The sequence below is a fragment of the Alternaria postmessia genome (genome assembly GCF_024291825.1).
Source record: "Alternaria postmessia strain BMP 2775 chromosome Unknown scaffold_8, whole genome shotgun sequence".
Classification (NCBI taxonomy): domain Eukaryota; kingdom Fungi; phylum Ascomycota; class Dothideomycetes; order Pleosporales; family Pleosporaceae; genus Alternaria; species Alternaria postmessia.
Genome location: NW_026260081.1, coordinates 203,628 through 223,636, shown reverse-complemented (window position 1 = coordinate 223,636; position 20,009 = coordinate 203,628). Strand labels below are relative to the sequence as shown.

Sequence of the window (20,009 nt, the reverse complement as noted above, 5' to 3'; positions counted from 1 at the left end):
GTTTACTACATCTTCCCTACGCTAAATAGATAAACAACACCACCCATTCGCAACAAACGCTTACCAATACGATTCTTCGGAATGTCAATGTCACAATTACGCGACGGATCCCACAAAACAACTGTATACATACTGCTTTGAGCAAAGCCTCCCATATCCAGCGAGCATCATGCATAACGCATCACGATTTATACGATATACGATACCCCCTCATCTGAAAAGAAGCATTGTTGCACAGTTACATTGTTACCAAAACGCAGCGATCAACACAAGAAGATAGTACTTGTTTTTTCGGCAGCTAGAGAGCTTGGAGAATGTAGAATGATAGCAAGATCTGTTGGTTGCTGGGGCATCCTCTAATCCGTGCAGATAAAAGGCTAGCGTAATCGGTGTACCAGATAATGGCCATCTGTTCACGTCGGCCCCATCGGGCGGGGGAGATAACAGTGTTGTTGTTGAAAGATTCGGGGCATGCGATAGCAGGCAACGCTGATCAAGAAATCTGTCTGAGTTCGAACAAGTGTATTGAACTATACATGATGATTTGTCTACAGATTCTCCAAAGGTCAAATTACGCCCGCTCGCTCGTTAGCTAATGAGAACATGAGGTGTTTTTGAGGACTCGTGTCTGATGGATGCCACCAACGCCTCTTCTCAGCCCAGCAACCATGTCGTGTGAATCCAATTAGAAAGAAATGCTCCGTGCCATTTAATATGCCAAACTCCGATGTACGCCTTATCCAGTGATGGCGTTGTGCAAGCGTCTCCAACTACGGCTATTCCTCAATGCCGTAGTGTCCATTGCGCTTCTAGAAGAAGTAGTAGAGCACACTCCCACCCGCTGTCATAAAAACGCCGAACCACCACCACTGCTCGGCCCTGGCGGCGCCAGGCGTCCTCTTGTACAGCACTTCGTGGTTCATAGGTAGTTCGCCGCGCTTCGAGTTCTTGGCTGAAGGGGTTTGCGTCACGAGAGGGTTGAGGGTTGTGGTGGGTAGCATTTTCGGCGTGGACATGGCAAGGTACAGAGGCATCATGGGCGCGCCGTCCCATTTGTAGAGGGTGATGCGCGGGATCTTGTGGTAGGCGTCCGAGGCAACGTACTCGTAATGCTGCACAGAATAATTAGTATGATGGACTTGATGGATTTCCTGAGGTTTGGTTGATTGGGAGCGCGAGAAAAGGTATTTCAACGTACATCAAATAGTTCGCTCGCGTTGTATCGTGTGTAGACGGAGTTCTTGTAAAAGCACGGGTCGGAGTAAAGTTGTCTGCCGTCCACCTTAATGGGCTTGAGGACCAGAGAACCGTTTGCGAGTTTCTCATAGGTTCCGTGTTGCCATTGGATTATGCCCTTGGGGCATTTGGGATCTGTTGCTGTGATGGCTGTCAGCAAGGCAGCATTGATGCGATTACTGCTAACGTACGGTTTGCGACAGCGCGGTAGTATGCCTCTTCAAAATGCCCATCCGCAGTAAAGGAGTAGCTGATGCCCGTGTGCTTGGGCTCGGTGAATTTCTCATTTACGGGGTCGTAGAAGTCCTGGAGGGTGGTTAGTCTCGCGTCGCTGAGCGCACATGGACATGTGGATGCATACAGGTCCGGTCATGGTTGAGTTCGCCTTGCTCGTCCAAGTGCCGACGAGTTCTGCAGGAAGGGCGGCTGTTTGGGCTTGCGCGCCCAGAATGGCGGCTCCTGAGAGCAGCAGCGCTGCTATCCGTGACAACATGGTTGGTGTGGTGTGGTGTGGTGTGGTGTGGATGCGTGAACGAGTGTGGATGGTCGGTGGTGTGCGAAAGCGAGCGTGGGTGCGCGAGGGCAGGAGGTTGGTGTGAGGAGGACGGTGGTGGTTGTTGAGGGGAGGATGTTTGGCTATGTTTGAGTGTCGCCGCCTCCTGGTTTGGATCGAATCGACAGGGATCACGCGGCTAGTTGCAGATCAGCACCGGCTTCCGGTGGACAAGGCCGACATCATCGCCCGCACCCGCAGCGGATCTTTTAGCGATTCCCGTCATCGCTTGCTTTGCTATACGGTTCTGTAGACGATTTGTTGTTTGTTGAGAACACGGCCTCTACGATTCACTATTGCCATCTTGCCACAGCACTGTAGCACCAGATCCGACTTCCGGAACATCGGTACTCTCGCTGGAACGCCGTTACGCTTGCAATTAAACGACGCTATGGCCGCGTCACTAGCAGCTGTCAAGAAGGAATTGCGCAACAGGATTAGGAGCATTCTCAAAGGACTTCCCGAAGCCGTTGCGGCTGCTCAATGTACGTCATGGTGTCTGTTGTTGCAGCTGCTTCTACTTATGCTAAAAAGCATCCACTGCTACCAAGACTCTGCTGTCCATGCCAGAGTACCAAGCTGCACGCACGATAAGTGTCTACCTATCTATGCCAGGCGGTGAAATATCCACGAGCGAGATTGTGCGCAATGCACTAGACGAGGGCAAGAAGGTCTTCATTCCCTACACGTACACTTTGGACGCGCCCAAACAAGGCCAACCAAAATCCATCATGGACATGGTAGAGCTACAGTCGATGAAAGACTTTGAGTCACTGGAATCTGACAAATGGGGGATTCCCACCCCAAGCAAAGATTCCATATCATCACGTGCAAATTGCTTTGGCGGTACCGGCATCACGAATGGGGAGACCGAAGGTGTGAGTGCTGGTCTCGATCTGATCGTCATGCCGGGTATGGCTTTCGACTCGCAGTTCGGCCGCCTGGGTCACGGTAAAGGCTTCTACGACTATTTCTTGACGCGTTGTCACCAAGTTTCGCGCATGCCTTTTCGCGGTAAGAACTACTGGCATTGTGTATTTGGAGGGCTAACTAACCAAGTTGAAGTTGGCCTCTCGTTAACTGAGCAGTTCCTGCCGCCAAACGAGTCGGTTCCCATGGATTCCTCCGATTTCCGTTTGGACGCTTTGATCACCGGTGATGGCGAGCTCCGTCGCGTGGGATCTTAATATCCTCCCATGAACCTTTCAAACGAGATTGTCCGTGTTACGCGGCGTCATCTCCCTCCAAGCCTGATATATGCGCTGTGCCCATAGTGTGTCTCTATGACTATGCGGAGAGTGAATAGGCTTTTACGCTTATTGGAGCTGCTGGATGAGAGAAATGTTGTCGCCCTTGAGCAGGATCTGGCCGACCTTGCGCCTTTCCTCTGGCGCGTCTTTCTTGGCGAGAGTGACTTCGATGGCGTCGTCGATAACGAGGTTCATGAATTCGTCAAAACCCTGCGCAGTTGTTAGCAGCTGTCGCGATGAGATATTTAGGCAGTCGTACCCTAAGCTTTCCCTCAATGCGCATACCCAAGTTCTCGTACAACCATACCGAGATGGTCGCTCGTGACTGTAGAAGCTTGAAAATGAAGTTGATGGGGGGAAGGAGAACTAAGACACAATTAGCTGCTGTCGCGTCGCATGCATGTGGTAGTGGTCGTACCCTTTCCTCCGCCGCGGCCTAAGACGAGTTAGCTAATGCCTGTGCAGCAAGGCAGGAATACTGACCACCACGTCCAGTCATTGTGAGAGGTTAATCGCGAGTCTCCGGTAGTATCTGGTAGTGGTAGGGTCCGAGTCGGGGCGCAATGTGGGGAGAGGCTCGGGGGAGAAGCTGTGGTGGAAGGAACATTTCTGGCGCGACCTGAGCGGTCACAAACGCCTTGGCACCAACGTGGGGATCTTCGTGCTACTTTGACTATGCGACCGAACGCAACTGCCCGTCTCCGAACAAACTCACCACCACCACCACAACTGCCGCCTTTGTCCCCTCCCCACCGCTTGCACCTGCCGTCGTCTACACTCGCCTGACCCGTCAGTTGATGCGCGCAATATAACACTCGCCCCGCCGCCTTGCTCCGAGCAGTATCCGCATCCGTCTCCCCCCACTACCTCCTCGAATTGCCTCACCATGGCTGCCAACGGACAGCAGGTCTTCGACCCTGTGCTGGCGGCGCACAATACCATGGCGTCACAGGCGGATCGCGCACAGAAGGAGCAGGCACATCAGTTTTTGGAACAGTTCCAGAAGTCGGTATGTAGCATAGGCACATTTGCACGAGGCGTGAGGGGCTGATATGTCACAGGAAGAGGCATGGACAACCACACTGGCTATGCTAGAGGCAAACTCAGCAGACGCGGCCGCCAAGCTCTTTGCTGCCACGACACTCAAGGGAAAGGTGGGTTGTTGCTCCTGCAGCGTGGACACATGCTGACTGTGCCAGATTGTATACGATCTCCACCAAGTGCCTCGCGCACAGCTTCCAGAGCTCCGAGCGTCCATCATGCGGAATCTGGCGATATTCCATGCTGGACCCAAGCCCATACGTCTGCAGCTATGCGTGTGTCTGGCGAATCTGGCCATACAGATGACCGAGTGGAAGGATGTCCTCAAAGACGTTGTCAACGCCCTCGGTTCAGATCCAGCAACGCTACCTTGCGTCTTGGACTTTCTCCGTGTTCTCCCCGAAGAAGTCACACACGGACGCAAGATCGCTCTCACAGTACGTCCGAACGAGCCGCGCCCCGTCTTCAGCCCACGGCAATTCCCCAAGGTGTCGACATATGATAGTAGAGTTGTAGTCTAATATGTGGTGGTCAGGAACACGAGTTGACTATGAGGACGACCGAATTGATCGACGACAACGCCCAACAAGCCCTGGAACTCCTCATCCGATACGGCACTTCTTCACGTACGCTCAAACTTCCCCTTGCCAAGCTCGTTCCTACTGACCCTCTATAGCCGCTGCCGCTCAGAACCCGCAGTTGCTCAACTGTATCACGTCCTGGATACGAGAGATACCTCTGGATGCCATCATCAACTCCCCTCTGCTCAAGATTATCGTCGAAGACCTGTCCCTAGATGATCCATTCGAGGCCGCTGTGGAGTGCTTGAGCGCCCTTATTGCTGAGACCAGAGATGTCGACGAGACTCTCAACTCGATAATGATTCTCTATCCCCAGGTCATCAACCTCCAGACCAAGCTCGCTGAAGCGGCGCAAGAGGAAGACTCTGAGAAATTCAAAGGTATCGCCAGGATATTCGCTGAAGCAGGAGAATCGTGGGTCATTCTCATCGCGCGCCTACCGACTGACTTCCGCGCCCTGGTTCAAGCAATACTCGCCACGGCAGCGCTCGACAAGGAGAGGGATGCCATATCTCATACCTTCAAATTCTGGTACGACCTGAAGCAGTATCTCACCATCGACAAGTACGCCGAAGCACGCAACCAGTGCATGGACATCTACTCCAAGTTAGTGGACATCATGATCGGCCATCTCGAATTTCCCAAGCCAGAAACTGGTGATGAGAAGGATCTGTTCGAAGGCGATCGTGATCAGGAAGAAAAGTTCCGTGAGTTCCGTCATCAGATGGGCGATGTGCTGAAGGACTGCTGCGAGGTTATGGGTGTCGTGGAGTGTCTTCAAAAGCCCTATGATCTCATGCAGCAATGGGTCCAGACTTACGGCGCTCAAGCTGGTCCGAACAATGTGCCCGAGTGGCAAAAACTGGAAGCGCCCCTGTTCGCTGTCAGAGCTATGGGTCGCATGGTACCTCCAGATGAGAACATTATGCTGCCTCGTCTGATCCCACTCATCGCGGGTATACCCGACCATCACAAGCTGCGATTCCAAGCTGTGATGGCCCTCGGAAGATATACCGAATGGACCGCACAACATCCTGATACGCTACAGCTGCAATTGGATTACATCATGGCCGCCTTCGACCATTCTACCAAGGACGTTATTCGAGCCGCTGCGCTATCATTCAAGTTCTTCTGCAACGACTGCGCAAGCCTGCTGGTAAACTTTGTCGGCCCCTTGCAACAGTTCTACGCAAAGAATCTGAACAAATTACCAATCAGCAGCCAAGAGGAGATCACTGAAGGTGTTGCTTCAGTAGTCGCCAAGGTACCCAACGAACAGCTTTTGGCAACACTCAAGCTGTATCTCGACCCGGTCATGGCCCACTTGATCGAAATTGCGCGACAAGCAAAGGACGAGGCGGACCAAAAGCTCATCGCCGACAAGATCAACCTACTGACCATTTTCTTCGAGATGGTTAGACCAGAGATTGCGCCTGGACAGGAACATCCAGCGGTCAAATATTGCCAGGAGATCTTCCCTACCCTTGCCAATATGATCACACACTTCAACACAAGCATACCTATCCTGGAGCGTGTATGTCGGTGCTGGCGATACATGGTGCTCTCCTACCGTACAGCGATGCGCCCGCTCCTGCCTGATCTTGCAACCAAGCTGATTGAGGGCTTCGATAAGTCGAGGCAGGGCTGCTTCCTTTGGGCGACTGCATCCATCGTACGGGAATTCTCACAAGGTGTAGATGACGTTGACCCAAGTCTGGCGAATGATGTTTACCAGTTCTATGAGCAGCAAGCGAAGACCTTCCTGCGCATACTGAGCGATCTGCCACCCGAAGAGCTTCCAGACCTTATCGAAGACTACTTCCGCCTTGCTGCCGACATGGCACTCTATTTCCCCTCAGAGTCGATCATGTCGCCACTCATGGACACTGTTCTTCTCGCAGCCTGCAGCTCTCTGACACTGCTTAAAGAAGACCCTATTATCGCAGTACTCCACTTCCTACGTGATTTGCTCGGTTACGGTCGCAACTCATCGCCCTCATCTAGCTTCGACAACACCCGTCACGACGTCCCCGAGCAACTGCGAAACCGCGTCAAGCAACTCGTTGTTGGTGCTGGCGTTCAGTTAGTTCAGCGTATCATGACTGGAATGATGTACAGCTTCCCTGAAGGCTGCTTCGCCGACTCTTCTGGTGTACTCCTTGATCTCTTCGAGCTCATGCCTGAGCAAGTCGCTCAATGGGTTGCCAGTACCGTTGGAATGCTACCACAGGGCAGCATCACGCCTCAAGAGAGTGAGCGATTCCTCAACAATATCCGACAGCGTATCCAAACTGGCGATGTCAGAATGATCAGGACCATTCTTCAGGACTTCACTACTAGCTATCGCCGGCGCAATGTGGCACCCCGTGAAGGTCTCGGCAGACTGGAAGCCTCGCGGTTCAGGTTCTCTGGTTAGATGCTGGATTCCGAACCAAAGCTTCTGTTTCGAAACGTGAACGCGCCAGAAACTGAAGAGCAGCTAAGATATTCTGCGCTCCTACTTCAAATGAGCAAGCTGAGCGCCTCCATAGGCCAGTAGGACAGTCGTATGTTTGGTGCGTGGTGTAGTGTATATCGAATAGCATAATTGTACTTGAAGCGTTTGTGTGTGGGCATTTGCATGGAAGATCGGAATATGAAAGGGCAGGATACCATCGGTGGGACAAAGTGCGGGTTATTGTTCAAAATGCTTAGATACCGTTCATCTCTATACTTTACAATTCTCATGTTTGTGTAAGTGTTCAGGGTGATCATTGGCTTGCTTCATTGCAGTCACCATATCAGTATTGTGAAATAGCAGATAAGCTGTACATTTGAACAGCGAATGATCGAAACATCGGCTGGACCACTGGATACTCCAGGCTTCCATTAGTCGCAAGGAGCATTGCGAACACATTTACTTGACGGCACCATAACACGGTCTATTTTATGAACATGCTCATTTGCAAGCGCCACGATCTGTGATTGCCATACTCTGTAATAACGTTCGTTACTTCATTTAAGTACAAATTTGACGAACGCACTTCCTTCTTGTTTGGTGGTAAGAGTGCTTGATGTATGGCAGATTGGGAAGCAACGGGCTTCTGCTGTCCCAGCAAACAACAAACGCCATACCAGCTTCCTCAAGATTCTCCATACAGGTTCATCGCTGATCGCTTACCGACACAACCTTGCGCCTATCAAACAATATCCTATTTGAGCACCGACACTTCGACTCATACCCGTTACCTCCTACCATAGTGTTGTCTTTATCCTATCCTTTGACCCACTGCTGTTGACGATACTTCTCGACATTCATCATCACTCGGGACACTGCGCTGCTTACAGCCCTTCCTGTTCCTACTCCATACGGTGACAGACCTGCATCTGCATCTAAAGTCTGTTGGCTTCGAAGCTGATAACTGCACGTTAGGTATGGCTTTGGCTCCGGAATAAAAGAAATACGACCTGGAATAGGAGCTGACGCCAACTTTTCACTAGAGTCAATCCGCAAACGTAACAACGTTCCCCTTCACCTGTGGCATCTGCGCACCGCCCGCCTGGTATTGGCAAGAACAATATCGGCAGAACCTAAAGCTAGGAACCATCCAGGAAACAAACATCCTGGATCCCCCATACGGGCGACCCGGCCTCGCGAGAGCTAACTCCACAGGATCCGGTTATAGACCAACGTCCATTAGGTCGAGCACTTCAAGCGCGTCACAAACGTCTACTAGACCAAGAAGACACTCGCAGCCGGCTCTCCCACCAACACTTGCGGAGAAGATCGCACTGGGTCCTCAGCTCAATCCATACCATAGCAAGAATCCCCATCGCCTCGACAAATACAGTAGCGTTCGGGACGTTTACCTTGCCAGACAAGAGCAACGTACGAAGGAAGCAGCACATCAAGAAGAGCGACTTCAGCAGCTTCGGCTCCACCGGCGGAGGGATTCTCGTCAGCTTGACGGATCAAGATCAGCTGGGGCTTCACCAGCTTTGAGTCGCACAAACTCAGAGAAAGATCTTCTCCGAACATCGTCTCTCAAAAACTTCACCAAAGAACTGACAGCATTCGAGAAATTTGGACCACTTAGGCGCACAAATACCGGCGACTCCAACGCATCCTCATCAGGACAGTCGAACAGGTCTAGGAAGTCAACCCTTTCTCGGGTCTTGACGGCTGACCGCTATGATCGAGACACTGAAAGAAATGAAGCACGGCAAGAGCGGCAGTTACGAGAGCCTGGCGCTAGAACGAACGGCGAGCCAAATTCTGCATCGCATGGAGGACAAGGACTCGGAAGATTCCTTGGAAAGCACCCGGACAAGAGTACTCGGTTGGCACTATCCTTAGCATCGCGTTGTTGGATCCGTATAACTGACCTGATGTAGCGAACGCGCTCGCGATATATGGACCGAATCGTTGTCTAGACGTGATAAGTTTCGCCCCGACTTCCTCACGAAAAATTGGAGCTTGCATCGTCGAACACAATCCTTCGAGTAGATCGTACGTGCATTGTTGCTCTGCAAAGGAGAACTCGCGTCTCGCTGCCTTGGAGCACTTGCTTGTAATCACCGAAGATCTGCTCCAACGACTTATGGATGCCGAGGGCATCACGAGTAGTGGCTGGTTGCCCGCCACGCCACAGTCACACCATGCAGCAATGTTCGGAAGTGCAGCTGGTAGCATAGCGGGTGGAAATAGTAGCGTAGCAAGCAGTGTCCAGCCAAGTCGTAGAGGCAGTGCTCAACCACAGGAGTAAGACTCTTTTCACAATATCGGCATCGGCATACTTACGAGAAGCAGCCTCCTCATCGACTACACGCAAGGTTCACCGCAGCTGGTGCAGCAGTCGCCACAGTTTCCACCACCCCCGAATTCGGCACCATCGCAGACTCCTTTCGTCAATGACTTCAACACGCCTTATTCACACCACCACATCCAAAAGCCCAAGCTTCCTAGAGGCAGTAGTGATACAGCGTTTCAGACGGCTACTAGCCCACCGAAGGCTTTTGTGCAGACAGTCCCGAGGACCAACAGCGATATTATCCAGCAACCTAAGCCGATGTCTGTTGGGCAGTTCCAGGGGCCTGGAAGAGGCAGGGTGCAATGGAATCTGGGCTCTGAAGGGTAGAAGAATCGGGTCTCGAGTCATCGGCTGTTTGAGGTCAGGGAAATGGTGGACTTTGGGTATTCCTAAGCTGTATTTGGATGCTTGATCTGGTCAATCAACCTTATTGTTACTGCGCCGATGTCTTCATCTTGGTTAGGGCTCTATTAATGGTGGCTCCCAGTTCCAACTGTGACTCATAAGCGTATCTTGTGTGAGACCGGAATAGAACTATCAGCTGATGTCATGATGAATATGCAAAGCTGCGCAAGTGTGACAGCAGAGATTATTTGTACAACGAATCTTGTTGTGCATTCCATGGCTTATACAGGTGACGAGAGGGAGTGATGAGTCGCAACTATTAGCGCGAAATCTTGGCGGCGGAGCGCACACATTGAACCTTGGAATTGCCCCACAGGCTACCGCCACTTCTCGTTTCTGCTATATCATAAGGGACCCCCCGACTACGACCGACGGCAATATTCACAACACGCAACCACAACCGCCAAAATGTCAAGACCTGCAGGGTGAGTCTACGCGCACGTATTTCTGCCCATGAGCGCCCGCCGCCCCCGGACCATGGCCCATCAAAAGACGGCCTTCCGCATACACACCAGCCCTACTATAGAATCTGGTGAGCTGACATTAATCCTGTAGCCGCACCGACTGGGCGGAAGAAGACGACGAGGAGTCCCTCACCTCCCTCCCACCCAACCAAGTCATCAAGAACAAGGACGGAACAGAGACAGTCATCTCCTACCGCATCGGCGAAGACGGCAAGAAATACAAGACCACCAGGCGCATCAAGAAGACGGTCGTCAAGCAGATTGTAAACCCCCGTGTGGCTGAGCGAAAGCAATGGGCAAAGTTCGGACAAGAGAAGGGCAAGCCCGCGGGCCCGCAAACGGACACCGTCTCCGTCGCTGAGAACATCGCCTTCCGACCGGTATCGAACTGGAAAGCCAGCAACGAGGACAAGGGCGACGAGGCGAAGAAGAAGGCCGAACTCAAGAATGCAAAGATCAAGTGTCGTATTTGCCAGGGCGACCATTTCACCACAAAATGTCCTTTCAAGGACACCATGGCTCCCGAGGGCGACGTCGCGCCCGCAGATATGCCCGATGACGCGCCCGGCGTCGGAGCAGGAGGAAGCCTGGGTACTGGCTCTGGAGGCTACGTTCCCCCGCATCTGCGTGGACGTGCTGGTGCTGGTGAGAAGATGGGCGGCAAGTTCGACCGGGACGATAGCGCAACCCTCCGTGTCACCAACGTGTCTGAATTCGCCGAGGAGCAGGATCTACGCGACATGTTCTCCAGATACGGACACGTCACGAGAGTGTTCTTGGCCAAGGACAGGGAAACTGGCCGTGCGAAGGGCTTTGCCTTTGTCAGTTACGCAGACAGATCGGATGCTGCTAAGGCGTGTGAGAAGATGGATGGATGTAAGTTTCAGAACAAGTCTGTGATATCGAACGATGCTAACAGGTTTCAGTCGGTTTCGGTCATCTCATCTTGCGTGTTGAGTTTGCTAAGAAGGCTTAAGCTCAAGGGATTTGTGATGGCTCAGTGACGTTGCAATTTGGCGTTCGGGGCGGTTTAACGGGCTACGACATCTATGACATGGATTTTCCATGCTTGACGATAGCTATCGTTAGTGACTTCAGACGAGGCTGCTTCTCATGAATATCAATGATAAAGTGCTCGGTTTGAACGTATCACTTGACGCTCAGGATCAGGCACAGCTTCATGGGGCTGGAGGAACGTTGTGAAATTGGAGTGCTTGCAGCTTGAATTGCATCCTAGACGGCGTTTTCGCAGCCGGCATTCGCCATCAACCGTACTCCATAACCGTAACCTGGTGGATACTCATCTAGGGCGCTCTAATCGCTCGCCTTGTACTTCTCCCGATACTCATCTAGCCTCTTCAGATCCTCTTCACCACCCAAGCTCCTCAAATACTGAACAACATCATCCAGCGTCAAGATAGCCAGAACGGGAATGCCATATTGCTTCCTGACCTCACCAATCGCACTTGGTCCTGGCTTCCCATCCTCGTCATTGGGAGTAGGTGTCTTCTCTTGCCTGTCAAAAGCAACGATGATGCCGACCAGCTCTCCACCTTCCTTCTTGATGATATCAATAGCCTCCCTGATTGCAGTACCAGCGGTAATGACATCATCAACGATAACAATCTTCTTTCCCTTCAGACTTGCACCGACAATGTTTCCGCCTTCACCGTGGTCCTTTGCTTCTTTACGGTTGAAGCTGTAGCTCTTCTGTCCGTACTTGGCGAGATCAAGGTCTGCAAGCTTGTCGACTGATGCTGCTGCAAGTGGAATTCCCTTGTACGCTGGTCCGAACAGAATGTCCCACTGGAACGAAGGGTCTGACTCGCCATGTGCCTTGAGAGTGTGCGCATACGCTGAGGATATGGAGCGTAGCAGGTCGGCTCTGTGAAACAGTCCCGCATTAAAGAAGTAGGGTGATATGCGCTTGGACTTCAGTGTGAAGGTGCCAAACTTGAGCGCGCCGGCTGACACGCAGTCCTTGAGGAAATTCTGCTTGAATTCTGGTAGCGACATGGTTGATTTTTCTGTTACCGTTGATGCTTTTGGGTTCGGAAGTGGGTGAGGATATTCAGACATTTCTTTCCGAGCTCGGAAGCACGGACCCTTCTGGAAGCGTCGTCACTGATTTGATGTGTTGCTCAGAACTTTCAACTCGCGACATATCACCGCCAACGCCCCAGCACACGCCCCTCCTGCTTGCGCATCCACCACCTGCGTCACTTGCTTGTTTATTTTAGCTCGGCCTGTCTGTTTTAGGTTTTCGGGCGTCTGGGGGGAATACCACTTCGGCTGTGGGCAATCAGGCGCAACACTTGGTCATTTCTTTCCGCCATCACCACCTAGCCTCCTCGACATGGGCATGTATGTCTTGTTCCCAATCCGTACACCCGAAAACATAGCCATACTAATTGGTACTCTAGCTGGGACTCTCTCACCGGACGCAAGTCCAAGGACACGGCATCCGCCTCGCCCCAAAATTCCGACTTTGTGAAAGAAGACACTTTCCAGCCCACACCCTTCGATCCCAACACGGCCATCCAAAATCCTTCAGAATTTCTCCTCGACCCCTCGCAACTACATCCTCTCGCAGGCCTCAACCAAGACACTCTCGACTACCTGTCACTAGAAGATTCCGTCTTATCCGACCTGCCTGGCGCACAATCCGCTTTGCCTTCCCGCGGCTGGTCAGACGACTTATGTTACGGCACAGGTGTATCATACCTCTCTGCGCTGACTATTGGAGGAGCATGGGGGCTTGCTGAAGGACTACAAAAGAACCCGCCTAGCATGGCGCCACGGTTGCGAATCAACGGTGTGCTCAACGCGATAACACGACGAGGACCTTTCTTGGGAAACAGCGCGGGTGTGATTGCCATGGTGTACAATGGCATGAACAGCACTATTGGGTACTACCGGGGCAAGCACGATATGAGCAACAGCGTGGTGGCGGGCGCTTTGAGCGGTGCGCTGTTCAAGAGCACAAGAGGGACAAGGCAGATGGCTATCAGCTCAGGAATCTGCGCCTCTGTAGCAGGAGGATGGGCGGTACGTCGCACCATAATCTGCTCATTCAAAGTAAAAAGCTGACAGCCTACCAGATAACACGAAAAGTCTTCTTCGAACCTGACCTAAAATCAGTCGATTAAACTCCTAAACTAGGAGCGATTGCCCCAAGCAAATGGATCTCTCACAAAATGCTGCCTCACCGAGCCTTATTCCAAAAAACAGGCACGCAGCCATCTTTTCTCAACTTCTACTACGTTCGACGTTTGTCCAGCATTTACACGAGTGCGATCTTAGCGTATCTTCCTCTACCTCCTCATCACCACTCTGCGGGCTCTGCCCAACTTGTACAATAAGGCTGGCGTTCATCATATGGAAGAAAGACCCGGGTGCTACGAAGGCTTTAGAAAAAGGTTCATGGTGTCGGGTTGTTCAGTTTCTTTCACCCTAGGGTGGACCGGAACGGCTAGGCTGTGTGCTGTGTATTGTGTATGTATGTATGTAAAGACGAAGTGACGGAATGGAATGGAATGGAGATTAAGTAATGATATATTTGATTAAACTCCAGGGGCGAGATATGCATGCAGAATACTTGAGCTCTGCGAAAACGGGAATCTTCTTGTCATTCTGCATGTGTACACGTTTGAGAAGAGTCGCACCCTACAAGCGGCTTCATACACCCTCCGCTCAGGTCGTGAGATACTTGATCTAGTGGGTGTACGTGATTTCAATAAGAATACTAGAATTCGTCTTCAGACCAGGAATCCCAGCGTAGCTTACTCCATCTGGCAAGGAGACGCCATACTCACTTTCGACGTGGTCTTCGCTGTCTTCGCTTCCTTCTTCGCTATCTTGTTCTTCTTTGTTGTTATCGTAACTTCTGTCTATCCACATGTTCAAAGCTGGAAATGTCTACATCGTCGGAATCTTCACTGTTGTCGTCGTCTTCCTCTAAAGCCAAGAGCTAGTTCTGTTTAGGATCGTTAATCTGGCTCGTTCTCGTCCCGATAATGGCAGTCAGTATCGTCGATTACAGAGCACATGGAAGTAAATTCGTCAGTCAAGGCAGCGTATAGCACGCAAGGCCAACGAGAATCTACCGAGTCTACCGAATTTGATAGCCTCCTCTTTCTTATTCGAATCAGGATTCTTGATTGCTTCATTGAGCTCTCTTTCCACCTCTTCCCTGATAGACAATGCTCATCCGTAGGGGTCGTATGGGCGGGAGTATTGGTAATATATGCGCACGCGACGTGCTTCTCATTCAAAATCTTCCAGAAAAGGTCGGAGTGTATCGAAGACTCGTGGTCAAGTACTTAGTATGATGGTGCCACCTATTCCAGGAACTGCGGGTATGCTGCGTGAACATGTTCAGATTCAAAGCGTCTCGGGATCAGCGAGATTGGCATAGTCGATTGGGTTCCCAACTACACACAATGAGGAGGTGTTTGCAGTATCCAACTTGTACTGATCAGCAGATGATTAGACAGGTGTGCTCTGTTCCGCCCCGGTTCCAGGGTTCACACTGAATTTCGCCGAGGGGTTTCCCATGCGGATCATCTCCGCTTCTGAGCGTGCTTGCGGATCAAATGGTTTCATGGTCGATCCAGCCAGACACAGGCAGATTTCGATGTCGAAGTACTGGCTCAAGAAGCAGGGCGTTGGTAAAGGTGGCTTGATGTATTGCGCTTGCGCCACGGACGCAAGCACCCTGTTCAAGGGAGAAACTGAACACCTCTCTGCTGGCACAGATCGATAGCATAGAAGACTACAACGCTGTTAAGCTTAGCTGATTTTCTTGCTATAAGCTAACGTAGACTGCAATAGAGGACATATTAATTCTATGTCTGTTTAGGGTTTTCCGTGTATGCCTCACAAAGTGCCCAGCCAACACGCACGAGCGCGTCCCTAGCGCGTCCCCGGAACAACTGGACACATGCGCGTCCCTCAATCAATCAAAGTACACCGTCGCTTGTGCGCACCTTCGTATATTTCACCGACACGCGCGATAGTGACTCCTGGCGCTACGGTTACCGGAAGTGATTCGACCTGTAGCTTCTGTTTGATCGGCAATGGGTCTTGCCTTGGCAGATGGGTCACTGCCGTTACATCCCTCACTGGAGAGGTGTCCTGAGCGTCGACATGGCGGTTTCATGAACGACATACTCTCTGGTAGCACTACCACAACTAACATCTTTTCTTTTTACATTACATGATACCTTAGTTGGAATACTTCGCAACCTCACCTGCTCGGCGGTGCTGTTTGCTTCTTTTTTGCGACATCATTTCTCCAATTGTATTCTCCATGGGAGAGTATAAGTCGCAGCATTCATCTCACAATGCGTAGGATCAAAGTCCCCCGTGGGACCCCATATCGCCGGCCTATGTCGAAGCAACACAAACGGTCCCTGGTGTATGCGCTTCTTTCGGCTGTCGCTTTCGGCGGGTATTACTGGTTGTACGCGCAGCCCATCGATGTATTCGCCGTTCCGTTTAGAGAGCACGAAGCATACATGCACGACGGATCAAGTCTCGCCTTCCTCAAATCAGAGCAATCCTATGATTGGCGGGAAGCGCCCTTCGTGAACAAGATCGCATCCTATATACCGCTACCGACGACCGCTCCGCACAAACTCCCTCGAGTCCAGTCCGAGCACTTTCCCGAGACGAGTTCGCAAAGAAAACAGAGAGAGAAACGCAGAGTCGCCGTACGGGACGAATTCAAGCATAGCTGGGACAGCTATAGGGAATTTGCTTGGGCACAAGATGAGCTTCGGCCTGTAACAGCGGAGGGTGAAGAGTCGTTTGGCGGCTGGGGTGCCACTCTGGTCGATTCACTAGACACGCTCTGGATCATGGGCCTCAGAGACGAATTTGATGAGGCCGTGGAGGCTGTCGCAGCCATTGACTTCGGTAAGACCAACCTTACCACTGTGAGCGTCTTCGAGACGACCATCAGATACCTGGGTGGGCTGTTGAGTGCATACGACATGAGCGGCAAGCCGATCTTGCTTAAGAAAGTGATACAACTCGGAGAGATGCTGTATCGTGCATTTGACACAACCAACAACACACCTCTTGGCTGGCTGCATGTAGAGAACACCAAGGCGATAGGAAGGACGGCCTTTACTGCCGAGAGCAATATCTGCTTTGCCTGTCTTGGAAGCTTGACCATGGAGTTTACGCGTCTTGCCCAGGTCACGTCAGAGCCAAAATATTACGATGCAGTCGCGAGGATCACTATCATGATGGACCGCGCGCAAGACAATACTAGGCTACCTGGTCTGTGGCCAACTATGGTGAACGCCGCGAAAGAAGAATTCAACCAATCACGCTTTTTTTCGATCGGTGCGCTTGCTGACAGCACGTACGAATACTTCCCCAAGATGCATGCGTTGCTCGGCGGCGTGGAACCTGCGTACGAGAAGATGTACCGAGACTCAGCTGAAATGATTGACGCGTACATGCTTTTCCGGCCCATGGTGCCTGACAGCGCTCACGGAGAAGACCTACTGCTGTGTGGGGATGTCTTCACCCACGGCGAAGATGCCAGGCTAGATCCAACTATGCAGCACCTGACATGCTTCATTGGCGGCATGTTTGGCTTAGCAGGTCGCCTCTTCTCTGATCCTGACCACGTGGATCTCGGTGCGAAGCTCACCAAGGGGTGTATTTACGCCTACTCCGCCACACCCACGGGTATTATGCCAGAAACGTTCGATATCGTGCCCTGCGATTCTCGTAAATCTTGTCCCTGGAACCAAACGGCTTGGGAAGTGGGTGCAATGCATCACTACAGCAGCAAATATGTTGCTCATTTCAATGACGCAGTAGAAAAGTACAAGATCCCACCTGGCTTCACCAACATCCGCGACAAACGATACCTGCTCAGACCCGAAGCCATCGAGTCTGTCTTCATCATGTATCGCATCACTGGTGACCGTCAATATCTGGACGACGCATGGGACATGTTCACTAGCATTGTTGCTGCAACTCGAACGCCTTACGCGAACGGACAAGTCAGAGACGTTACGTTTGTAGCATCGAAAGCCCCAGGCCGAGGTTACAAGTCTGTCCCAGGTGTAGGTGATGTACCATACACGCACGAAGACAATATCGAGAACAAGATGGAGAGCTTCTGGACAGCGGAAACACTGAAGTATTTTTATCTCATCTTCAGTACACCAGATATGATCAGCTTAGACGACTGGGTGTTTAATACGGAGGCGCATCCCTTTAGGCGGCCGAAGTCGAGATAAAAACAGGCTAAGCATGATGTTGAAGCCAGTAGTTGAGAATAAAGAACGAGATGAGTAAGGTCACACTGCTATTAGTATTGTCATCTTATATGATACCCGGCATGGACGAAGAAATGCGTCACTATCGCTATTGCTTTTTGGGTAGCATAGCCGGAACATTGCATTGATTGGCGTTGTAATGTAAGCTCAGACAGTTTTTTATGAAGTTCTGGCACTACCGTGTGAAATAGGTAGCCTGCTTTCGTCTTTTATTGTGGCTTTCTGTATTATTCATTCTGTTCGATCTCTCGGCCGACTCATCTGGCCAAGGTCACGCACCGGAACGAGCCTATGCGTCTGAAATATAGCCACCGGCAATCGACATCATCATACGCTTGCTACGATGCGCATCCTCGCCTTCATCTTCCTCGCAATCTGCCAGTCTTTTGATTTGCTTGCCCTTCTCATCCGCGATGAAAGTCGTCACTACGGGCTTATCCTCCACAACACTCCCTGGCGTTGTGCCAATGACCGTCTCAAAGACGACCTGGAAAGACGCCGGCTTGACGAAACGCGAGTCTACAAGCCGATCCCACTCCTGCGCTACGCACTTGAACTTATAATTGGTGCTCAACCGTGTGTTAACATGTATCTGCATCCTCGAAACGGCCAGTAAGATCGGATTCTGATACGAAGACATCTGCGGATGATCCTTTAGCATGCCTTTTATAGCGCTCCAAGCTTCGTGATAGATGCGAGTCCGAGTATTCGTATACTTTCCCTCAAGCCCGAGGTGCCACTCGCTATCTCTCCAGACGGGCCAGTAGTCTCGCACTGCACCTGGATTTCCATTGCGCAAGCGCTCAAGAAAACCGGACACTGGATATGCATCGCGCTCCGTACGCACACCAGTTGGAGGTAGAATGCGGGTGGGGGTGTCCAGAGAAACGCCATGAACGAGTGTGAGCCCAGAGTCTTTCCACGCTCGGTCGAACGCCGGTTTTACGATTTCGTCGTGCCAGATCTTGAGGAACTGCTTGTCGAGGTAAGGAACCGTGGAAGCGTTTGGAAAGATGAGGAAGAGATGGGGGTTCATGCCAATATCTTCTGACATGTTGTCTCCTTCTGAGGTGGGTGTGTATGTGCTTCCAAAAAGCAGCGCACGCTGGATGTTTCTCTGTGTCACATTGTGACCATGTGAAGCCAGATATTGGGCAATGCGATATGCGTCAGCCTCGCCTATCGGGTTCACGGACCTGCGATTCAGGTTATTTGAAATCCAAGGGGTTTGCTCCCATGTCAAACGCTTTGCGAATGCGAGTGATGTTGGGATGCAGAAAGAGAGCTCGCTGTGACACTGTTCTGCTTTGGCAATGACGGAGAGGGTGGCTAGGCCGTTGATGTCGCGCTCGTGGGTGATGGACATAGTGATGTTGAGTAGGAGCAGGAGAAAGAAGACAACGAGAGGGATCTGGAATTATATGTGCGAAGAGGGGTCCGTGACTTGGTTGGACTATATTGAGTGATTAGATTATTGTGGGCGTGTATGTCTCATGGGTAAAGACAGTGAAAGCTCAGGGAGATATCACTATTGACAACGCACGCATTGAGACATTGGAGAAACTAAATGAAAGCTTCGAGACTGTTTCGCCCAAGCATAGTAGTAGATAGACTCGAGCAGTTTGCCCACGATACTTAGCGCACTACAATGCTCTACTGATCAACAAAGATGGAGTTAAGCTGATACATTCTGTAGCACTATCACAACAGTACCTGGGTTGTCAAAGCATTCCAAAAGAACTCCAGTCTGAATCCCGGGCCTAGATTAACGAGACTTCAAACATAGCAACACCAAAGAAATTCCGTGTTTGTGGACTTGTTGAATTGTACGCGACCCCGAATCATACATCATTGACATGGTGGATGTGACGAACGTGACAGATCTGATGAGGAAGACTACGAATGCCTCTAGTCATATCACGATAGCCGGAACCATCTGCTCTTGTTACGTAGAGATGTACTCTACAACACAGATTTTCACTTATACATGATAAGTGATCAATCTTCATAGAAGACAAGCTCACAAAATCTCTCAGGATATTATAAAAATTGGTATTTGTAGTGCTCTCTTTCCCACATTTCCTGTAGCTTTTGTCATGGCATTACAAGTATGCACCCGTTCCTTGCAGACGTTTTGGTGCATGCAGTTGGGTTCTCAATGTAGACTATATGCCAGCGCATCAAAAAATTGGTTTCGATTCTGTCTTCTAGCCACCCAATGTTTAAAAGGAGTGCCTCTCACTCAACATGAGTCATGCTGTCAGACGCCAAGCTGTCAGCATAACGTCAGCACAGATTTTAGAACGGAGTATAAGCCCACCTAAGCCCTTGCGCAAGTACACTTCGTCTCTCCTACACTCACTGGAAAACCCCAACCTTTACGTC

At 51.2% G+C, this 20,009-nt stretch overlaps 10 protein-coding genes across 10 annotated transcripts; 6 read left to right on the top strand and 4 right to left on the bottom strand.

Moving 5' to 3' along the window:
* Window positions 1–809: 809 nt before the first annotated feature.
* On the bottom strand, window positions 810–1,729 carry J4E82_002073 (uncharacterized protein; the record flags this gene model as incomplete). The annotated part of the gene is made up of 4 exons (XM_051728377.1): window positions 810–1,112; window positions 1,199–1,377; window positions 1,428–1,542; window positions 1,598–1,729. The coding sequence occupies 4 exons, from the start codon at window positions 1,727–1,729 to the stop codon at window positions 810–812; spliced, it is 729 nt and encodes a 242-aa protein (XP_051591790.1).
* Window positions 1,730–2,180: 451 nt separating this feature from the next.
* On the top strand, window positions 2,181–2,976 carry J4E82_002072 (uncharacterized protein; the record flags this gene model as incomplete). Its single annotated transcript, XM_051728376.1, has 2 exons — window positions 2,181–2,274; window positions 2,324–2,976. The coding sequence occupies 2 exons, from the start codon at window positions 2,181–2,183 to the stop codon at window positions 2,974–2,976; spliced, it is 747 nt and encodes a 248-aa protein (XP_051591789.1).
* Window positions 2,977–3,105: 129 nt separating this feature from the next.
* On the bottom strand, window positions 3,106–3,538 carry J4E82_002071 (uncharacterized protein; the record flags this gene model as incomplete). The annotated part of the gene is made up of 4 exons (XM_051728375.1): window positions 3,106–3,249; window positions 3,299–3,405; window positions 3,458–3,475; window positions 3,523–3,538. 4 exons carry the CDS (start codon window positions 3,536–3,538, stop codon window positions 3,106–3,108), a joined length of 285 nt encoding a protein of 94 aa, XP_051591788.1.
* Window positions 3,539–3,925: 387 nt separating this feature from the next.
* On the top strand, window positions 3,926–7,077 carry J4E82_002070 (uncharacterized protein; the record flags this gene model as incomplete). The annotated part of the gene is made up of 5 exons (XM_051728374.1): window positions 3,926–4,048; window positions 4,101–4,193; window positions 4,239–4,517; window positions 4,616–4,706; window positions 4,757–7,077. The coding sequence occupies 5 exons, from the start codon at window positions 3,926–3,928 to the stop codon at window positions 7,075–7,077; spliced, it is 2,907 nt and encodes a 968-aa protein (XP_051591787.1).
* A 1,755-nt stretch (window positions 7,078–8,832) lies between these two features.
* On the top strand, window positions 8,833–9,778 carry J4E82_002069 (uncharacterized protein; the record flags this gene model as incomplete). Its single annotated transcript, XM_051728373.1, has 3 exons — window positions 8,833–8,980; window positions 9,036–9,402; window positions 9,451–9,778. The coding sequence occupies 3 exons, from the start codon at window positions 8,833–8,835 to the stop codon at window positions 9,776–9,778; spliced, it is 843 nt and encodes a 280-aa protein (XP_051591786.1).
* Window positions 9,779–10,264: 486 nt separating this feature from the next.
* Window positions 10,265–11,296, top strand: TIF35 (translation initiation factor eIF3 subunit g; the record flags this gene model as incomplete). Its single annotated transcript, XM_051728372.1, has 3 exons — window positions 10,265–10,281; window positions 10,412–11,196; window positions 11,247–11,296. 3 exons carry the CDS (start codon window positions 10,265–10,267, stop codon window positions 11,294–11,296), a joined length of 852 nt encoding a protein of 283 aa, XP_051591785.1.
* A 338-nt stretch (window positions 11,297–11,634) lies between these two features.
* On the bottom strand, window positions 11,635–12,336 carry PYR1 (Orotidine 5'-phosphate decarboxylase; the record flags this gene model as incomplete). Its single annotated transcript, XM_051728371.1, has 1 exon — window positions 11,635–12,336. One exon carries the CDS (start codon window positions 12,334–12,336, stop codon window positions 11,635–11,637), a length of 702 nt encoding a protein of 233 aa, XP_051591784.1.
* Window positions 12,337–12,676: 340 nt separating this feature from the next.
* On the top strand, window positions 12,677–13,469 carry TIM23 (Mitochondrial import inner membrane translocase subunit tim23; the record flags this gene model as incomplete). Its single annotated transcript, XM_051728370.1, has 3 exons — window positions 12,677–12,684; window positions 12,744–13,368; window positions 13,422–13,469. The coding sequence occupies 3 exons, from the start codon at window positions 12,677–12,679 to the stop codon at window positions 13,467–13,469; spliced, it is 681 nt and encodes a 226-aa protein (XP_051591783.1).
* A 2,196-nt stretch (window positions 13,470–15,665) lies between these two features.
* On the top strand, window positions 15,666–17,585 carry J4E82_002065 (uncharacterized protein; the record flags this gene model as incomplete). Its single annotated transcript, XM_051728369.1, has 1 exon — window positions 15,666–17,585. One exon carries the CDS (start codon window positions 15,666–15,668, stop codon window positions 17,583–17,585), a length of 1,920 nt encoding a protein of 639 aa, XP_051591782.1.
* A 328-nt stretch (window positions 17,586–17,913) lies between these two features.
* On the bottom strand, window positions 17,914–18,990 carry J4E82_002064 (uncharacterized protein; the record flags this gene model as incomplete). The annotated part of the gene is made up of 1 exon (XM_051728368.1): window positions 17,914–18,990. The coding sequence occupies one exon, from the start codon at window positions 18,988–18,990 to the stop codon at window positions 17,914–17,916; it is 1,077 nt and encodes a 358-aa protein (XP_051591781.1).
* Window positions 18,991–20,009: the final 1,019 nt, after the last annotated feature.